At 24.1% G+C, this 24,014-nt stretch overlaps 1 protein-coding gene across 3 annotated transcripts in view; it reads right to left on the minus strand.

Annotated features, from left to right (window-relative positions):
* The window catches only part of LOC114131060 (uncharacterized), a 154,609-nt gene that overhangs the window by 70,476 nt on the left and 60,119 nt on the right, over positions 1-24,014 (minus strand). For all 3 annotated transcript variants that reach the window (XM_050203222.1, XM_050203220.1, XM_050203221.1), the window contains one exon: positions 2,387-2,554. In XM_050203222.1, coding sequence (XP_050059179.1) covers positions 2,387-2,507 — 121 coding nt within the window. In that variant the 5' untranslated portion in view covers positions 2,508-2,554. The remainder of the gene's footprint in view (positions 1-2,386; positions 2,555-24,014) is intronic.

Consider the following 24,014-nt stretch of genomic DNA (forward strand, 5'->3'; position numbering starts at 1 on the left):
AGAAAAAACTGGAACGTGCATTGATGCAATTATTATAAGAATCCTACATGTATATTGTATATGATTGTCATTCACTTTCAGATATGTGGCAAACGATGATGAAAAAAAAGTTCATGACAGTCTCTTTTCTTTTTCGAGGATAAATAAGTACACATTTTTCCTATTCAAGTTTCAAAACACATTTATACGGTTTAGTTAAATAAAATGTTATCACACAAAAATAACAAAGAATTTCACTGATGTTATTTATTTTTATACATTTTTTTTTTTTTTTAGAGATACAAAGTTTTTATTTTTACTTTAAATGTATATACCAACATATTTTAGATGTTAATTTTGATACGTATAGGTGCCTAATTATATATTTTGATGTTTTAAAAATTGTCACGAATTAACAGTTGGATACTATAAAAATGTAATGCTTACAATGTGTACCTACACATTTTTTTTTTAAACTGAGATTACTTGATGGTCAAATTCGATCGTCTAATATTCGCTTATATTATGATTATAACGATGAACAGATTTCACACAATTACGCATATACACATGGCAGTGTGGATATCAAGACTAAACCGTATACTATAATATGGATAGCGTGAATAAAGTGACAACGTATTTTAATTCATCGTTTCAGATAATAACAAGTATTAACCATTACCGCATAATATTATAATAATGAGTTCTGATTGGTCGGTCTTCCACACCACTAATACCAGTCGATTTAACACTAGCTTTTAATATGATAGTGTCGTAAAAGCCCTCAACTGTTCAATTATATATCATTTTATAACTCTAATCAAGATGTGTAGTCACACGTAAAGAATAACAATAAAACATTTTGTCATTTGCGTGAAAAAAAATCAGATAATAGTATTAGTCAGCATTAAAATGATAAATTGTAGACATTTCTAAGAGAAAATTTTTGAAATAAAATTATTTTAAAAACTTAACCTTAACATTTTTTATTTAGAACCTATAATAATTTTTAAAATGTTTAAAATAAAAAAAATATGACATTGAGTGATATTATTGTATGGTTTATATTATAAATGTATAGTATGTACAATACTATACTATAATTTTAATAAATATTTTAGAAAAATATAGGTAGGCACATAATTTTTTCAGCAATTTCCATAAAGAAAATTTTAAAATTAAATTTTCGTGTTTTTAAAATATACGTATATTTTACGTTCAAATAATTACATAATATTATGAATTTTTGCTAAAACGTAATTAATGATATAAATCGTTAATATTATATTACTATACATAATACATAATATATATCCTAATTTTCTATTTCAATGTATTTTTTTATATGAAATAATAAAAAGCATATAAAGACATTCTGTAGAACAAGACCTACTTGTCCCAGTTAATTAAACACTGACTTGGTTTCAAAGTCACATTATGTTTAATTAAAAAATATTTTTAAGAAAAATTAATATAAGAATCAAAATAAAATATACATACGCTATTGTGGTACTGGATTAAAAATTAAATTAGACTAAGTGTAACGTGATTAAAATTATTTTTGTTGGATAGCTATAGTTAGAAAAACTCGTCTAAGATCATGAATTAATTTTAACCTTTATTTATGTATAATATAATATTGTATAATAAGTAGGTCGATTGTGTATGAATATTTTGTATTTTTAATTCTCAAAATACGTTTACATTATCATCGGAAACATAATAATATAAGATAATATATTTGAGTGATTTTACCTATTGTTTCACAAAGTCATTTTTAAATTAAGTCGTAACTATGTTATAATATAATACAATTTTAAAACTCTAGGATTAAAAATTAAAATATCATTAAAAGCTCACAAGACGCCCAAGATAACAATCTTACTTTTAAATTTAATTACCTATAATATGTTAATTCGCTATAACATTAAAGCTAACAACACAACATCGGTTCTGCTGAACACAAATTTTCTATTTGCCGTATGTTTGTAAGACGGAGCCTATTTAGGCGTCGTCTTAACATAATAATTTGGTTAGGACAACGACGCGTGTTCGGAATCGTTTCAAAGTTTACTAATATATAATAATATTGTATACGTTATAATATAATAAGTAAGGGGGCCTATATGCAATGACAATATCGTATTACGATCGTCATTATTTACTATTCCCCGCCCATTTACCGTCGTTTCTCTCACACCGTCATCTATCGAAGTACCGCCAAATCTGTGTCAGGTGTACAGTCTGCCTTTATTGACTATAATATTATAATATCGAAGTGTATCGGTGTTGATGTATTGGGGCGGAGAAAACTTTGAGACTAAAATTTTCACCCCGCGGTACACCCGTTCGCGTGGCCGCTAAACTCGAAGTCGTCACCCCGAAACTTTCGTAAAACTGTACTTACCATAATCGGCAGTGATTTGTTCGCCGCAATACACGAACACGAACAGCAGCGCGTACACCAACCGCGTCTTCGCGTCACGGTTGCCCATCGTTAGCCGCAGGGGCTCGCGCGAATACGCCATTCCCGCGTCAGATACTGTTCATTTGGACGGTTACCGATGAAGTTCACCTGTGGAAAAAAATTGCTACGTTTGGTTAAATTGAACAAGACTACATATTATAAGACACGTGTACAATGTACATACACACACACACACACACACACACACACACAGCGATTTCCAAGAGGCGGCTGTAAGTTTTCATAACATAGTATGTTAATTTATTTCTTCATGAATATTTATTGGTATTGTAACGCACGCTTTCTAAGTACAAACTCAAAACCGTTGCGTTAACAAAAAATAAATGTTAATTACGCAAAAGCGCTGTTGGATAGTAAATGTACATAAAACAGATTTTATTATGAGTAGGTACGTAGAAAAGCAATTCACTATAGATTGTGGTTAGCTATTTGGTTTAAAATCACAAACGATTTTCATAGAAATCTAATATTATTCAAAATAAATACCTATTATAATGGAAAAATAATGTAATTATTTATTTTTTATTTTTCGTAAAATAAACACAGAAAAAGCTATAAGTATTATAATGTTTGGACTTGGTTTAAGTAAAATATCCGTGGAGCATTATTGTTTTTATATTAATTTATACAGACCATTCCACAATAGCATTATCATTTATTGTAAATTGTTTATACGATGATTATTTTTTTGTTTCCAATGAAAAATAATTCAATGAGTACAGAAAAAAAATATATGTAGAATCTAATCTATTTATTTATGGTTTTGTATTACATTTAAAATATGTGTACCTCCATATTATATCATTATGCTCTTAAATTGAATAATTGGTCTAAATAAAATCCATATTATTGTTAATATCTGATATTAATAATATTATACGAATAAAACAACAGATTTTTAAGACTGTTTTATATTTTTTCATAAGATTATTGAATTTTGTTTAACAAACCTAAGTCATTGAACTGATATATTTAATCGATTTGGCATAAGCTGAGATCAATGAAAATCTCAGTGATTGAACCTCAGTTTATATAGTACTAGTTGTATTAATTTGAACAATTAATCTATAAAATAATATTTTAATTTTAGCCAACGAGTTGAATAGTTGAAGTATTAATATAAACTAAAGAATAATTTAACAACAATATAATATTTGTGATATATTATATATAAATAATATAATTTTGTTTGAGCAAAGTTAGGTAATGATATGCTTTATAATAAATTTAATGAACACAACTCAAATATAGTTTTATAGAATCAGATCTAAGTAGTATTAATAATAAGTATTCGTTCATAGTACATAATACACTATTTTAGAGCATATCATAATAATTCATACTGCATATGAGTTGGCATTGATTAATCAATGTTTTATTCTGGATGGCAAAAACTACTAGTGAAATATACTATTACAGACTATAGCTTTAAAATAATACCAAGTATGAGATCAGTCTCCATTTTCAACCTATTCAAGTTATGCTACTTCAATACGTCGTGATACAAAAATTGAGTTTTTTTTCGTCGTCAAAATAGTACACATAAGTATGTAAAAATGTCATACACTTTAGTCAAAGAAATGATATGCCGGTTTAATACATATATATTCAACTTATTTTCACTTTTGTCATGGCGTCAAATAAACCACAAACATTATATCACAGTTTGAGTAGACTTAACAATAATAAATCCAATTGGTATTGGTCCTACTATTGTGATTCAAGCACGTTTTAAATTACTGTCAAAATCTAAGAAAGACTGCAGTACTGAATGTAGGCATATCATGTACGTTTCAAAAAATATTCTAAAGAAAAAACACTCACAATTTATTATTTATAAAAAAATAATGGTTGTCAATGTATTATGATTTGTGTAAAGTGTAATACAAAATACAATGGACTGTTTTGTATTTTTATAATGTTCTACAAAAACAGATATGAAATACAATTAATGACATTTATTAATCTACATAATAATTTTATTAATATGTGAGTGGGTAAAAGTCATATTAAACTATATTTTGTTTATAAATATATATATTTTTTTTTTTGCTGTAATTTTTGATATTTTTATGATAAAAAAGGAGAGTAGGTTACAAATTTTCCTTACAGTGTACTTACAGGTAATTGAATAGTAAGTTTTTATAATTTATAATTTATGTTAAATTTGAATAAAAACATAATTTTAAGTAAAGTGATGACGATCAGTCTACATATTGCCTACCAAGAATGTTTTATGATAATATATTTATTATTTATATTGCTATTAAAGTAATTTATTTTACTTATAATTTCATACCGTTACTATTTCATACACCATTGCTAAACGTTAAATTGAATTATTATTTTCCAAAATCATTAAATTTAAAGATAGTTTAGTGTTTAAAATATAATAAAATAAGTTATAAATATAAACTACCCATAAATAATATTTTTAAATTACAAAATAAATGACAGATATTTTTATTCTTTGTTTAAGTATCTAATTTTTTCAAAATGTGTACAACATTTATAACTTACGTCTTGTTAATATTTGTGTATAACTATAATAACAACTTATAAGAAGTCCTGCATTGAGTTTTCATTTTTTTTCACCAAACGAATTTTTTTTATCAATATTTAAAAAAAATAACAAAAAGGAATTTTTAGTTTCAAATTTCTGTAATATATAAAAAAATCACAGTATTTTGAAAACTGTATACTACTTATATATTCATGGAATGATAGTTTAAATATTTAGTGATAGCTTCAAATATCTTTGGTTATTAGTTCGTGGGTTATTATGAGAAAAAATCAAAGTACTATTGTCGAAAACTAGTTTACATACAGATTCTTTTTTATCTGATTATTTTAAAAAATACTGCGAATTTTCAATTTTGTCCTCTTAAAAGTAAACACTATGCTTCAAGAAATCATACAAACCCCTACAACCAAGTTTAAAATCAAATAATTTAATTATACTATGTATCGCGCACACAGACAAAAAAAAAACACACGCACATCATTGTAAAATCAATATATTCAACTCTCTACTCAGAATCTAAAATGTAAATATTCAATACAATTGAAAAAATATACTGAATTCTTCTGAATTAATGAATAAAACTGTTCTTCATAGTTCAATAGTAGAACACATAATAGTAAGTTTATAATTACAAATGAATAATTATTATTATCATGTTGCATGGACATGGGCATAAGTATAGATTATATAATATGATAGTCATTGAATACCGTATAAAACTATAGGCTATTGAAATGCATCAGAATGACAGCAACATTGAAAAAATTATATGAGATTAAAATGAATTTTTTTCTTTAAATTTATTTAAAAGCAATTATACAAAAATAATATTGTTTTTATTTAAATCAATTCGAAATAAAATTATTAAATTAATAAACTTCAAACATAAAATTATTCTATAATTGACTATTAATATAGGTAATCAAATATAATAAATATAAGAAAAGAATTTTACTGATTTAAAGAATATTATTATTTGTTTTTATTTATTACCATTGAAGTTCATAATTTATACCGATATTTAAGTTATCATGTAATATAACACAATATCAGCTACCAGCATAATAATTTAATAAGCTGCGTTTGAATATTTCTCAGTTTCTCAACTATTTGTTTGTTTTTCTCTCAAGTTAGAAGTAGGCAATAATATCCATACCCTTAGTAGGTATGTAAACATATAATTAACATTTCCAGGAAAATCAGTATAAAAAAATGTAAGTAACTGAAATCCTGATCTTTCAATAATCAATTTTATTTCGGTTCAGTTTTTCTACAATTTATGGTTTGTCTATACTATTAGAGTTCATTGTTAAGTTTATTCTCAAACAACACCGGTGAACGCACAATATAGTGTTTTAATAATTAAATAAATCTAGATACACAATAATATGGAATTGGTGAAATGACAAGATAAACTATGCAACCCCGATACCCGGCTGTCGTTGTTGTCTTTGTTATTATTATTAATATTTTATGTATAACCGACGTATTTTACATTAATCATTAACCGTTGGATATATGTACAATTTTCAGTTCATTTTTTGTCGGGCACTTATCCTCAAACGTCCAAACTATTCTGTGGTTGAGAATTCCAAAAATGTCAAGACCGTTCCCGAGTAATGTACGCATCATCTAAAAAGAGCCGTGTTCTCGACCGCAAAACCACCACTACACATACACACACGTCGAAATCAGAGCACTTTGATTTCAGTGTTCACTCCTTAATATTAATTATTAACTATAATACATTAATATGTACTGCCATCGTTTGACATTGGTTTCGGACGGAATTTTTATTAATAGAAAATAAATGTATAAATTGCATAATTGTAAAGTATAAAAAATATAAGAATATGAAGTTTCGTAGCTATTGTTATTTTAAAAGCTACAATCTAAGTAATACTATGAAATAGAAAGTATGGAAGTAATGAAACAATAAAAGTAAATATATAGATTCGTACATAATGTTCATTAAAATTTCAGTACACATATTGATATATGATTTTAGTCCAAGAAAACAAGTAGGTACAAACACAAATATTAGTATGTGTTGAAAGTTCTCAGAAAAAATCAATTTTAGCAACTAGCTACATCTTATGGGGAAAGTTTTACTGTATAGTGTATAATTTTTTATTTTATAATTAATTATTAAGGGCGATATGACAAAAAAAATATTTTATACCGAGTACGTAATACATCTACTTCAAATTGCTACTTAAGATAATAAACGCTGCTTGAATTATATAATTCGGGTATTTAAAAAACAATAAGTTACAAATAGTTTCATTAAAATTGTTATGAAATTAAGTTCATAGTTATCAAACATGTTCTAAAATATATTATAGTTTGTTTATTTTTTTAAAAAAAATAAAACTTAAATTACTTTAACGAAATTATTTTTAGTTGGATAAAAATAACTAAATACAAATAAATTTAAAATATTTAAAGAAGAATTATTTATCAACCATTAAAATTTAATATTTTTAAAATAATCATGTTCTATTTTAATAACTTTGCAAATAAAATCAACAATTATGTTCAGAAATTAAAAATATAATATGAAATTAGAATTAATTTAATATTGTACATAAAGTAAATAAATATAAATAAACTTTAAGTAATAAATCATATAAAATATGCAGATATGAAATATTTAGATAAATTAATATTAAGAAAATATTAATTGTAATTTTATTTTAAAAATACACTGATAGGTGTTTAATATAAGTACAATATAATGGAAGTTGGTATATTTTTGTTAATGATTATTCGGTAAAGCTTTCGGTATATAATATGTATTATACATATAAATAACAAGTTAGGTATTACTTGCATAATAGTTACAGTCTATATCATACCCAGGTTCAAAATGTAATAAAGTTGTAGATACTTTTTTTGTAAGTTAATAAAATTTACACTAACAATAAATAATATAATTACTTACTTATAACATTTGACTAAGATACGTTATCATTAAGATTTTCAATAAGAGCTTATAAAAAAATGACTAATACAAAAAATATCATTTATATTTATATAATAAATAATAATGAAATATGTTATATATTTAAACATAACAATTATTATTCTAAACTAATTAGTTTATATTAAATAATAATACTCTATTCTGGTGAAAAAATTTTTATGGATTCTGTTTATCACGGAAAAACACGGATTACGTGATCTATAATTATTATCTTTAAGAAATAATCATAACAAGTATTGAGCTAACCAACAAAAATATTTGTTAAAATAATAATATAACAATATAACATGTCTTTAATAATTATTTTCTTTACAGCTTTAAGTAAGATAACATATAAATTCCTGGTAGACATGTGAAACACAAAAATAGTCTTCCCTTGGCCATTAAAATTCTCAAGAGACCATTCTGGAAACAATTTGATTTTAAACGTGTCCGCATAATGTACATTGAACCAATAAACTATAGTAGTGAATACACTTGAAACAGTAATGGTTTTTTCGTCCACTTCATCCGAATTCAGAACAATAAAGCTAGAATTATTTCCCAAAAATAAACTTGGATAGTTTTAAAATTTGTTTCACTAAATATATAACAAGTGTTATGCATTCTCTAGAGCACTTCGTTGTATGCATTTTTAAATTAAAATAATTGAGTAATAAATTCAAACTCTCGTATAAATGAAGTAGCATTACTATCAATGATATAGATGCAATCAAAAAAATATAATTGTCATTAATTATTAATTATTTTTAATAGTGATTCAATATAAGAAAAACCAAAGTTTCATTTAATTAATTAGTTATTATTATTATTTTTTTTTTTTTTGTAACGTATTGAATATTGATAATTCCAAAAAAATAAAAAAATAAAAAATCGTTTACAGTTTTAAAATTTTAAATCAAAATAGTATAGGTATATAATTAATATAATATTGTAATTTTGATGTTTTCATTTAACAAATTCTTTGAAATTATCTATATTTTTTTTTATTCAACCTTTATTATTATGTGCAATCATTTTTAATTGTATTAAGATAAATATATTTTATTAACTTCAAGATATTATAGCCCATAGTTGAATCTAATGATATAAACTCAATTTTCATAAATATTTAAGATTTTAAATAAATTTTATAGTTCTTATTTCTCCAGCCTCTTTTACAAATGACATATCATTTGATGCAAATTATTCAATAACTGATAAACTTTCAAGCTAGGTATGTTAATTATTATAACCTGTGCTGTGGTTCAAAATTCAAACAATAAACTCCTAACTATTGTAGTGATTTAATAATATAGTTTATGTCATTACAATCTCCATAATTATCTTAATCTACAAACTCACGATTTAAGTACCTCTTTCGAACAATTCTAAATAAGAATATTTGTATAAAAAAATTAAAATAATTTCACTGAGAAAAATCGAACAATTTTAACAATTTATTTTAAATTAAGTGCTATAGGTAGATATTATAGAAATAAATACATTGTAATATAATATTCTACATTAATTATACATTTGTGCACAAAATAAAAAATTATTCAGTAACTAATAATATTATGATAATTAATAATAACTTTTAGAACTGTTTTGATAAGGATAAGTTGAAAGCTAAGATATTCAACTACATACTGTAAAGATCTTATAACTATTACAATATCAAATAAATTGTTTTATTTTTAAGCTTATTCAACTTACTAAAACTTATTTTAAATTTAATTTTACAGATTTTAAATAGATTATCTACTTTATAATTACTATAATAGTATAATACTACCATGGATGCAATTTAGTATCCAATGACCATAGATTCCGATAGAACGCCTATATAATAAAATTATAATATTATTAACAAGGCTCTCTAGATTCAGATAATTGTATAATTGTTTAATAAATAATAATTAACTATTAATATAAATATAATATTTATTTAGTATTATATAAATAGTTGCATTATTTATGGACTCAAATAAGTTATAAGCTATGTTATAATAGTATAAATATGTAGGTACATAGAGTTGCTTAGTTTTATTAATCAAACACTATTAAGCCAATATAATTATTAACACGTAGGAAATTTTTAGGGTAAAACTTGATTTTTAATTAAAACTGTTCTTACGCTAAGCCTAACGACGAGGACTAATGTTGTGTGAAATTACTGCAAGATATACGCGAAAATGTATCGTATAACATTAATGTTCCCCATGAAGTCCAGTAAGTTTTTGTCTGAAAAAACCATTAGATAAAGATTACGAACCAGATAATTCATCAGTTTTAGTTTTAGTTTTTTTGTCTAAATAGAAGCTTAATTACTACATTTTATGTCACTAGCTGTAAACTAAGATTATTTCACAATATAATGATTATCCGACAAAAAAACAATTCAGTTTTCCATACCATATTATGATATGACTGCACATAATAGAATATCGTTTTTGAAAAATTTTACATTATATGTATTAATATGTCTATAAACTGTCTTAAGTATTTAGGTATTGTGTTCCGCAAAATTGTCGGTTTAGTCATCAATTACTAAGGTCGAAATGTAAGCATAAAGTACAATATTTTCCATTATACTAGGTAGGACAGATAATTATATAATATGCCCTAAAGCAGAAGCATAACCGGGATTTGTTTAATGGTTTGTGAGAGGGGGTTTGGCTGAGTCCAAACATGAACAATTCTTTCATGACAAACTTAAATACAACATTTCAAATTAAATATAATATATCTAATGAGCATCTCATAACTCAAGGGAAACTAAAAAGTATCGTGCTACAATATTTTATAACATAAAATGATTATAAACGATAAAACATTCATTTTTTTTTTTTTAATCAACACTTTTGTTTGCATTAATACGGTATTAAGATCTAAAAAGAAATCCACCTCTATGGTTGCGCTTATTCTACACTTAAGTCAAACTAAATAATATTTTAAACAAAATGTTTATTTTCAATAGAATTTAATTTCAAAATATACATGTATAATATATATATGAATTAAAAAACCTAAATTATTCTATAATGTATGCAAAATTACAATTTACATACTTTCCTACCGTATCGTTAGGTCATGATTTACATTTTTATATAAAACAGCTTTTAACCAATCAATAAAAATAATAATATTACGCAATAGCATATAATAATGTTTATCATATTTAAATATTATAGTTTTGACGAAAAATAATTGTCAACTTCAATTTATTTGTATTTAAAATATGTTATTTGATTATCTATTGCCTACTATAATAAGTGGGTGGTTTGTTAATTCTACAAAGATGACACATTTTCGCAAAGGTGGCTAATTTATGTTTACTGTTGAACTAGGTATATCATTCACAATACAATATTGTATAGGTTACCTAATCATGTTTCCGCATGGCACATACCGTGTCTTATAAATAAGTTTATATTTTACACATCATATATATTGTATAAGTCACGCAATTCTTCGTGTGTCGTTTATATAAGAAATGTATCATATGATGACCGTTATACAAAATCTGTTAAAATTCTGTATACAAAAAAAAAGTTACCGATACCTAACTGAGTAAAAACACGTCTAACACGATAATACATAATATATTATTTTAAGCTATATTATAGTACTTTGGTACATTTATCAAACGTCTAATATTATATATTTTTTTTAACCAAATATTTTCAGTGGTTTGATAATACGTGGTGTATGGCATTTACACCGTTTACAATAGCATATTTACTATAATTTTTGTAAAATAATTTTTTGATTTGCAGAATACCTGAACATCTATATAATTATTATTTTTTATTTTTAGTAAGTAATATTGTTACCAAATCTAACACTGAAAAAAAAATACTGTTTTTTTATTTTAATTTTAATTAAGTCACAAGAACATAGATTAATACTGTTTTTATTATCAAGTGTAAGTACTATTGATGTCCGAAGTTTTTATTCGTTATAGTCTATAGATAATTAAAACAAATATTAAAATGGGATTCAGTAATAACAAGATTCGGATACGACAAGAAGAAGTAATAACAAGACCACTTTTCCAACAATATGCTTAAAAGTATATATTTTTTCTACTTAAATTAATTTTATTTTTAAAAATTCCATTCAAGAAATATTCTATTCTAACGATTTTTTTTTTTTTTTTTAATCTAACCGTTAAAAATTTAAAGAATGATACAGTATTTATTTATAGGATGATTCATGAAGCGTAACACTGCCTTCCATTGTTTTACTTTTTAGTAATTAATTTATTCAAATATTTCAAATATTCTTATATTTGGACTTTTTATAAATATGATCATATTATAAGATTATTGAGGATTTTGGTACTACTTAAGACGTGATGATACAAACTTATTTTTTTTTTAATGAAAATCCTCTGTTTGTATCTAATTCAAATTCTAAAATCTAATGAACGATTTGGCAGTTAACAAAATGTTTATACTAAGGATGATAGTTTTAAATAACTTAAACGATTATATAAAAATATAAAAACATTGTGTAATTATTACATTTAGACACTTTCTTAAATGTAAATAGCTCTCATAGACATATTCGTCTTAGATAACTCAAAAACTACTCATTTGAATTTTGATTTTAATACGTTAAAATGTTGGGAAATATTATTTGATAAATAATTTACAGTAAAAAGTGGGTAAATATATATATATGAGTATATGACCTTTATATTATATAATTGAAAATTCTAAAAATTAGACTTTAAATAAATGCATTATTGAATAAAAAAGGGGCTGAGCATGCTAGGCAAATCACCCTATATAAATGTATAGACATAAATAATACATACACATAACATATAAAACACAATTTATGTGAATATTCTTAGTAAATTTAAAAAAGTTCAAAACATATAATATTCAAGAAATTCAAAAAACGTACGCTAGCCATAGCGATTTTATTTTGTGTATTGTGAATTTGTGAATTATTATGATATACTATTGTAATATATTTTTATTACCTTTAAAATTATAAATATTTTATTTTCTATATTATTTAAAATATTTTTAATATATATATATAAATAGTGCATAATACGTTTTATGAAAGTTCGAGTTAATATAAAAGAAATAATATAAATAAAGAACTGAATACTTAAGTGAGAAAATATCGTTCACTAACAGCAGTTTAATAATTGCATTTTTATTTTATTTTTTGTGGAGTTAAATGGGTTTCTGTAATTATTAACGCTATGTTAATTTCTTATTGTATAGTTAATATTGAATTTATTTTTGTTTTGAAATTACTCATTTGCATTTTATAAAAATTTTGATAAAAGGTAGGTAGATGGTATTTCGATTAGTCGACATTTTTTTAAAATAATATGTGTGCAACAGTTATCTGAATTCTAATAAATATTTGATATATTTGATAGCAATAATAACTATTATTTATAATATTTAATTTTTGTATACAATTTTGTTTGATAATTTTAATTATTTCAATAAGTATGTTACTCATTATTAAAGTACGAGTAAAATATAGAAATTTGTTACAAATGGCCAACAGTAGACCAGGTATTATGTTAATTTTGATTTTGAATAAGTTGATATTATTTTAAATCTATCATAAAAACATTATAATTGTCAACTGTTTAAAATAAAAAAATCAGCGTATGTTTATGAAAAATCCTTATATTATCATAATATAAAATTAAATAAATGTACATTTATTTTCAATTTTATTTCACTCTTAATGTGCTACTAATTAAAAAAATAATTGTATTATATTTAGGCATTGTATTAAATCATTTAGATAAAACTATTAATACATCATTCACACTTTGTAATATATGTAAAATATATGTACCTATATTATACTCTTGTGGCCAAGTACCAAAATAAAAGTAAAAAAATCTTTTAATTCTGGTAACTTTGTTTTATTTTTTACCATTTGTACGTTCAGTGTCCGGCAACCCTTCACTTTTTCATAACGTTGGCTTTGTGCCATATCATTACGACAGCAGCAGTGTCTAAGTTACGACGTCGGAAACGTTGTGGATTGTTCTCCACGAGTTACGACTCTACGTTATCCATTATACTCTCTTTAAACTGTATTGTCTGTATAACTGTTTTTAATAATAATAATAGAAAAAATTAAGAAATTAAAAATAAAAATAAATTTAATATTCTTGGTAATTTTAAGTACACGTATTAAAAAAAAATTTCACTGTTTTAAAATTTAAAAATTACAGTATGGTACTATGTAAGTGCTTGATAGGTAAGTTTTCTGTTTTTTCCACTTTTTTTTCTATTCAAACACCGTAACAAACTGAATGAATCTAAGACGTGGAATGAATAAAAGACCAGTTACCCAAACGAAAAGCATGCTGTACTTCTGTGAACCAAAAGTTTTAACTAAATTTTATGAGCATACTCTAAAAGTCGTATACATATGTTATAGGATCTTAGTTTACATTTTATGAAAATTTACAAATTATAGTTTACTAAAGTTTTTCTTACCTTAAAGTATTTTAAAATTTAAAATTGTTCTTGTAACCTATTTATTATGTTAATAATAAAACTATAGTAGTTATATTATGAACATATTCGACAGTTACTTATGTACTGTTTTTTATTTTATGTATTTTGAAAATATTTGTGGCCAATGATAAAACACAATTTAATTATAGTATTTTAACTTAAAATTATTGAAAATTAAATTTACAATTGTGATCGTATAATACTCTCTATAATTTAGGGTATATACTATTTATATAGATGAATAATATGTCTTAGATTTGAAATGGAACTAAAACTATAATATTATACTATATATTTTTCACCAAAGTATATTATTTTTTTTATAAATAGGTCTTACTGTTGTCTGAAAAAGTGTACAATTCAAATAATTATTATACGCGTATGGCGTGTAAAAAGGTTGGAATCAATTTAAAAACAATTATAATTTATCTGTAGCGTAGCACAAAATATGATAATATTATGATCTTTATTTAGTTTGAATGATTAAAATTCCAAAAGTTACCTTGTTTAATACGAAACAAATAGGGGTTAGGTTCGGAGTAATACATTTCTCTTGACTCTTAAACTTGACTCTGAAATGTACATAGTTTGCTTATTTTAAGTAAGTAATTAATATAGTTCTATACCGTTTGAGAAATAACTGGAATAAATTAAATTTTTTATCAATAACAATTTTCATCTCGTATTGAATTATATATGTGATAGACACATATATTTATTTATATATTATATTGTACTCGTATATGCTTAAATCAATATAAATACATGATATAATACATGGTCACATTTAAAATAGATTGATTGTATTGTTTAGAAATGGAACTAACTGTTTATTCATGATCATCATGAAAAACATCGCAGCGTGACAAAACGATAGTATTTTACGATGTCCAATGTCCATACTTTACATACCGATCGTTATGCTGAATAATTATCAGTTTAACATGTATGATTTTTGTGGGAGAAGTATTAACAGTTGGAACTTATAATATTTTTTATGAACACTTAAGAGTTCGCTTTTATCATACATTTTTAAATTTTTGTTCATTTTAAAATGCTCATAACTTTATTTAAAACAAGAATATACAATTAACCTTTCTGTGTACCTTACATAATAATATGTTTATTGCTCACCTTTAGAATTTATAATAGTTAAATTTACTCTTATATTCAGTGACAGATTAAAATAGATTTTTCTTTATCGTTAAATTGTTCATGTTATGCATTAGTTTGGCGAAGACAATACGAAATTCGAGAGTAACGTTCTTATAATGTTTTATCAACTGATCCGACCAGATCTGGATACCACAGGACAAAACTATTCATTTGTGGAATACAATAAAAGTTTTTATTAAAAACTGCTCCAAAGCATTCTGTCCATTTATAAAACTTGCAATAATATTAAAACCCGTATTTAAGTTTTTACATCTATAATAGCAGAAATCTATCGTAGTATTTAATATATAAACTTAATGAGGACTGTCAGTGATTTAGAAAAGCTCCTTGGAATTCCGTCCCATGTTGGTGCACTCGAGACTAAAAGCTATGAGTTATAACGAAGTGATTGGTCAAACATAATAATGATGATTATTTATAAGCTTTCACACGCGTTTGGTCTTAAAAAGTATTTTATTTCAGTGCTTTACCTTTGATTACATTCGCGCACACTGGTTTACGCCTGAAATAAATCCGGAGCGTGGATGTCGATTACTCGACGAATATTATTTTAATGACGTTTTAAAACCTTATCGTGCGTATAATATTATTTTCGGCATTATCATTATTACATACATACATAATATACGTGCGAAATTTTATATATAAATATATGCACTACACATGTACATAGTGTCGTCGTCGTCGTCGTCGTTGTCGTCGATAACGATGTTATTGTTTTACTCAGAATTTATTAAAAGTTACCCTTTTGGGAAACTTTTGCCTGTTAAAATAATATATAAGAGTTCTTACGCGAATTTCCGACTGTAATGTATATAACGAGAGCATTATTATAGTGTAAACACGCGTGCATTCGTTTGTGCGGTCCATGTAAGTATTAATAGTATTAATATTATATAATACGCCATCGCGTTATCGAGACCCTGTGCCAAAGTAATATAGCATATATGTGTAACAATATATATTATAGAATAACATATTACAATAATTCCCGCGTTTTACAAGTTATTATAAATGTTTTGAATACCATCGTCACCGTAAATGCATACACACTCACACACACACACATATATTATATAGTTACGGAAACTTGTATTATTAATAATTGGATTGGCGATTAAAGTAGTTTGAATTAAGTCTGTGGGGAGATAACGCCTCGCATTCGCAAGAAAACTTCGTCTCCGCGTACGAATGTACGATATGATTAGAATATAATAATAATAATAATAATAATAATAATAACAACAACAATAATAACACTAACAATAATACGCGTACGATAACCACGACTGAATCGACTGATTGTATGCCAATTTTCTTTGTCCATTCCTTATTTTGTGGATAGTGGATACATATACTATTACGGAATTTAAATGTTTAAAAATTATTATAAAATCGATTACATAATTTGTTCAAACATACTTATCATCTGTTTGCCAAAATGTGCCCTCTATAGGTAGGTACTTTTAATTTAATATTATTATGAACGTGCCTATTATTTAGTTTTTGGAAGACTAATCAATTTCATGGATTAATTTAATCTATCAATTATTATTATTTTCAGGAATATGAGGGGCATAACAGTATAACACACAATAAATAAGTTTGACCAAACAAACTTTTTTTCCTTTTCTTTTTTAACATATTCAATCTATTCATTGTTTGCGCTAAAACTAATCAGCTTAATATGTGATTAATATGAGATAATTATGTTGAGTAAGAACTAAGAATCCGACCAACTACGAAACTTCATGAGAGTATAATATATTATATACCTACTCGCATATTTTCCATGAACGGTGTATTCAATCTATTTTAAATAATGTATAACATCGTTGGAAATTGACGATAAGAAAATTTAAAGTGAGTGAATGTTTGTGTATTATGAGGCGTTTTTTGTTTTTATTAGATGCGTGAGATTAGGATGGTGGTTAAGAAAGAAGTAAATGCTGTGATCATTATATTTACCTAATTATCTTATAAAACATTTAAAATTAAATTAATATATTGAGATGTTAGGTGATTTTGATGTGGTATCTACCTATATGTATTGTGTACTTATTATCAATACTATGCGTTTGAGCTATAGGTATGCTTTTATCATAACTTATAAGAGTTATGAAGGGGAGTCATCGGTGAAGAGAAAGTTACGCACATAGGTACAATCTTGACAATGCATAGCATTGGACTGTTTTACGCATTTTGTGTGATTTTTAATCCTTAATTAATGGTGCAGGATTGATGTTTTTTTTTTTAAATATCACAATATAATGACTTGATCCTTTTCAAGATTGATAAAGAAGATAGATACCTATAATTTGATTTTCCTTTGTACAGTACCTACATTGGTGATTTCAGATCTGAAGAATAGTAAAGTTAGAATCAACCATTGCAATTCCCGCTAGGATATTAAGGAATGTAGATTTCTCATAAAGTCATAACAAATTAAAATATTTTTTAGTTAGTATTTAGTATTATAATATAATATATGTTTGTTCATGTTGCTTGTTGTACATTATGTGGACATGTAGGTTGACTATGTAATTACGTCAAATTTTCGAAATTGCATTTAAATTAATCATTCTGAGAAATCAAAAAAAAAACACTGTTGCTGAATACATAAATCAACATTTTGAAAAGCATAGTTCTACTGATTGCGTAAAGCAGAAAATCTTTCTTCAAAAACATAATAAGGGAAACATAATGTTAATTTATGAATTATACTCATAGTTTTTCATAACATACGCGGAGTAACAATAATACAATATTTCAGTGTATCGTTAAATTAAATTTAGGTAATAATAATTTTTATAAATTTGTAACTGATGAGCAAATATCGAGTTCTGACATAGATTCCATAGAATGGTATGAATAAGTTCATGGTACAAATAATTTACAATTAGTTAGTTCAAAAGTTAAACAATAAACATAACATTTAATTATACTTTACAAGAAACAATAATAATAGAATATTTCGAGTTTATAAAATTAAAATTGTTTTGAATCACATTATAACAAGTAAAATTGTTAGTTTAAATTTGAATATCCAGTGTACTAATGTTGTCAAATTTTTAACGTCAGCGGTTATAAAAAGAAATGGTGTTTATGTATTTTTGATATTTTGAAATTACTTATAAAGTAAAATTTATGAAGAATCTTATTCGTTTTCAAGCTTTTTGACTTAGAAACAAAAATTGTATTAGCTATATAAATCAAAATAAAACCAGAAAAAAGTTTTTATTATGATTCCCCAACGGGTACGCGACGCAGTCTACACATTTTATATTTTTATTAATTTATATTAAAAGTAAAGTAATGATAAAACATTTCTTGGTTAGTTTTGTATTTTATTTATTCGATAATTTTATACTATTAGTATTCTAGACTTATTATATATGCTCAGAAGTACTACACTATTACGTCATCGAATTAAGTATAGATAAAATTTCTACCTAATTCATGAAATCAATAATCAAATTTACTGATTCCTTAAAGTTGGTAGCCAAATTTCAGAATTCATGTACTTAGAAATCGAGTTATTGATTTCATTAAAACGGAAGTTGCATTCTGCTAATTTCATAAAATCAACGATTTCGAGAATTCACACGCAATATTATAGATATTCGTCATGTATTCACAATATTGAATAATTTATTTTAGTAGGTAAATATAATATAGTTTCATGATGCTAATTAAGTATATTTTGTTATGAATAATACAATTTGTTACACTTTTATTATAAATAGAATATATAATAATAATATTTAACTAGGTATGTATTAAGTTATCGACACTGACGATATTTTACAAAACCATTGTTTACAGGTGTATTAAATTAAATTTCTTCCTGATAAATTTTCAATTAGCACGGCTATAATGCACAATAGAAAAAAAAATTGCAGAACAAAATTACAGTTCCTTCCTAAGTACCCCACTCAAAACAACATACTAAAGAAGAGACATCTAAAATGAACAAAGCCCCGCGGGGCTTACCTGGTAAAGCTGACCTAGCTGTCTACAGTACTTACCTACTTAATATAGACAACATAATTAAATAAAACATACATATTGTGGTAAAACTTTACCAGTAAATGTCTTTATTAAAACCAAACATTTATTTTGTGCATAGCACATTTAAAAAAAGGTTTTTTATTGCACAATATCAGAACACAGAATATGTAAGTAACTAAGCTAAATAACATGAAAAATGTATAAATTATGAATTGAATAATACGTTACTCAGTATGTTTCAATTATAAAGCCTAATATGCATTATTTATTAGTAATTATTATTAATTGTAATTCACAATTCTTAAAAGACTGAATTCATTATAGCATAATATTGTAATTTATAATATTACGAATTTTAGCAATAAAATTAAACATAGAAAAAATGATTATAATTTTTAATTATATACATACCTAGCTATAAGGTACAAATATAACATCTATATTTAGATTATGTTATAGATTAGGTATATACAATTTAAAAATCAATAAACTGAAGAATTCATATTTAAATTATTTACAATATTTTCATGGAGGTGGATTTCAAATATTAATTAATAATTATGTAAATGATTATCATAAATTATACAGTTTAAAATGTGGGTTCAGTATCGATGTATTTTTAAAATGTGTATTATTATAGAGATTCCTTTATAAAACAAACATAAAAACTTATTTTATTTCTTAACTAATTAGTTGATTTCACTTTTTGTTTTTGATCGATATTTTTTTTTTTTTTTTTTAGTTGCAATTTTACCAATGACTTAATATGTAGAATAATTTTTTAATAAAACATATAAAAATTACAGAATATTTGAGAAATAACAATAAAAAATACTAAACATAACATTATAAAATAATAATGTACAGTGTAATCTTTTAATATTTTTTGATCATTTGGGGAAAAAATCTATTCAATTTTTAGGGTCTCTACAGTTCTTTAGTATATAATATGTATACGCATATAACTATTATGGAAAGAGACTATCTTTTTATGTAAATTCTATTTTTATATATGAATAAGGCTGACAGAATATTCTATAGTCGATATGCTCAATGTGATATGTATCTATGGTATCTATATATAATATAAAAATTATTATGTATAAATTTTTGTATTTGATGCAGATATTCTAATATTTTCTATATTATTATCTTTTTACGTAGGTTTCAGACATTTTATTTTTTTTTACCACGTTATCCAATTTAAGCTATACGAATGTATAATTAAACTGATTGCTGATTGAAATAATGTTCGAATTTGTAATTTAAAGTTTAAAGTTTAAATTATCCATTCAACATAATTTATATTAAAATGTAAAACATACATTTAAAATATACTTTAAAACGGGTTTATTCAACGATTTGAACAGAATTATTCAGTACAAACATATTATTATCATGTTATAATATTTTATAGATTTTAAATGGACTTTTAAGTAAGTATTATTTATAAATAATATTTAGTGCTTGAATAATTTAATGAATTAGTACCTAGTGAAGTTTACTATGTATGAAGTGTTCAATAGCTATAACATTTGCTTAATTATTTAATAGGTAGATGGAAGGTAATACGTGCCCTTATGACACAGGTCGCAGAATACTATAGAACGATAAAAGATTTATAGTGCCATCAAGACTCAGGAACACATTGTATACTGTACATTAAATCCTACAGTAGTTCAGTTGAAATAGATAACCACTACCATTTATTAGTTGAGCACAATTAGGCAACTAAGTTATTTCGTGGTGTTTAGTATACTATACATTAAAGGTACTATAAAACGCATAAACAAAAAATACTCCATGTGCCTGAAAAAATATTTTAATGTCTTTACAAAATATTAAATATTAAAATATAAAATGTAATTTCTTCTTACACTTAGTACTGGTCGTAGTTTTATACTTAATAATATTATATGTGATATTTATTTTATGAAGTATACATAAAATCAATTAATTTTGAATTATTTTCTTAAAACATACTTAATATAAATAATTATTATTTTTTAAGTATTTTCGCATTTTAAACTTTTCATTAAAACTTAATACTACTAATTAAAAATAAATAAATAATAAATTTGAATAGCAATAATATAATTAGGTAATAATTATTATTATTAACTACAATACCCATGTATTTGAACAGAAATGTATGATTATATTAATATCAAACTGCATTCTCAATATTGTATAATATATTAAAATAAATATGAATATTGTAACTTACAATAGCGTAAAGTAATCCATGTTATTTGTTTGTAATATCTAATAGTATTTTATTGACTAAGGAATTAATTACAATACCAAAATGTATAGTACGATAGAATATATACTAAACGGCCCATCACATCACTAAGGAAAACCTCTTCTTCAGTACCTAACGGTGGAGTAGGTATTAATAAAAAAAAATACTTTATAAATATTTTTCTACTAAGATGTCATTTTGAAAAATGGTAAAAAGTATTATCAGCGATGTTACTTTAAATTAATATTATAATAGATTTAATAATAATAATAATAATAATATTACGATTCTAGACTTTATATTATATAGTACTTTAATATTATACATTATTATTATTATTTATTATAGGAAGTAGTTATTTGATGATTATTCTTTGAATTGGAACTACATTAGACATTTAATATTTAAACTAAGTATTAATAAAATAACATTTATGATGAATGAACTATAAAGTAAGTAACTATTATTCTGTACAAAATAAATTTTGAAATATTATTTGCAGTTAGTTATAAATGAATACTTTTGACATTTTAAGTGAATATTTTTAACTAAGTAAAATTATTTAACAAACTTAGACAATAGCCTCTTTTCCCTATGGCGATGTAGATTTAATAATATTTTAAAGTTTAAACGAAAAATCTCAACTTTTCATTTCTAGACAACATTAAGATTTTCTTTTAAAGTTGTATTTACATCAATATGATTACAAGTTATACTTGATAAAATATAAAACATTACAAATTTTATTTAAAATGAATAAACCATACATTTGTGATATGAAATACGGAAAACCATTAAATATACAGATATAAATACAATACAATATTTGTTCATAATACTAGTGATATAAATAGGTAATTTTTAAACGTATTGGGTATTCTATTTAAAATTTTAACTATGTATAAAAATTACTGTGATTAATTGATTACAATCATATAAATTGTATTATTTTATTTTTTTATGGATTATATTGTACTAAATAATACATACAATACATTTTTTATCTATGATAAATTTACGATGTTGAAAATATTATTACATTCTATCTACGTACCTAATATATTATACTAATAATTTAATTTAAGATTCTGAGCGGAGCGATGAATGTATTAATTGTACGATGTTATGTTTTTTTTCTGTGTGTCTGAGGTATTACAGATAATGTTTTTATCTTTAAGTTAGATCATAAGTCAATTAATTACTCTTATATCAAAGCTCTAACGATTTTTGTTTGTTTGTTTTACATTTGCAAGACGGATAAAATACATAATATGCGCTTTCTTAATTATTATCAATATGAATGTCTATGATAAATCAATATAATATTGTTAGTAGGATATTTTATATTTACGTTTAAACCAACAACGATTTAAACAGATTTAGTTTAATTTACATAAAATAAATTTCCTATTCTTAAACTTATAATAATTAAAAAAATATGTAATAGAATTATATAATAGAATAGTATATAAAACCATTAAAACTTAAAATAAAAAGCTTTTTTTGTTTTATATTTAAAATTGTTTTAAATATTTTTTTCCGCATGAAACGTAATATTTCATTGCATTTTATTTAAATTTATTAAGCCCGCGAGTTTTTCTTTTTTTTTTATTTCTGACAATGTTTTACGCTTTGCATTGTACATCTCAGATGTATTAAAATGTCCACGAAATGACGAAAATATTAATGATATTCGTGAATCTTCTGCTTGGTATAACAGATTATACTGACGTGAAAAATTGGTCATAATACAATAGATGATTCAAATCTTTCTACCATTGAATATTTGAATGTTAATTGATTCCAAAACGGTTCAACCGAATATTATTTTCATAAACATCAAGTAAATAATATTAAAGCAAATACGTAAATCTACACATTTTCTTTATGAATTTATGGGTGTATAATATATTATTTAATTCATTAAATAAATTAAGTAGATATATAATATAGACAAGACATTGCCGTAGACACAGGGGGATTTAGGGGGTTCAAACCCCTCCCATTTACATTGTATATTGTAGAAAATATAGGTACAAATGTCTGACTACTTCATAATGTTTTAAATATTACTTCAATATAATTATGAACTTCCCCCCTCCCAT

This window comes from Aphis gossypii, chromosome 3 (assembly GCF_020184175.1).
Source record: "Aphis gossypii isolate Hap1 chromosome 3, ASM2018417v2, whole genome shotgun sequence".
NCBI classification, from domain to species: Eukaryota; Metazoa; Arthropoda; class Insecta; order Hemiptera; family Aphididae; genus Aphis; species Aphis gossypii.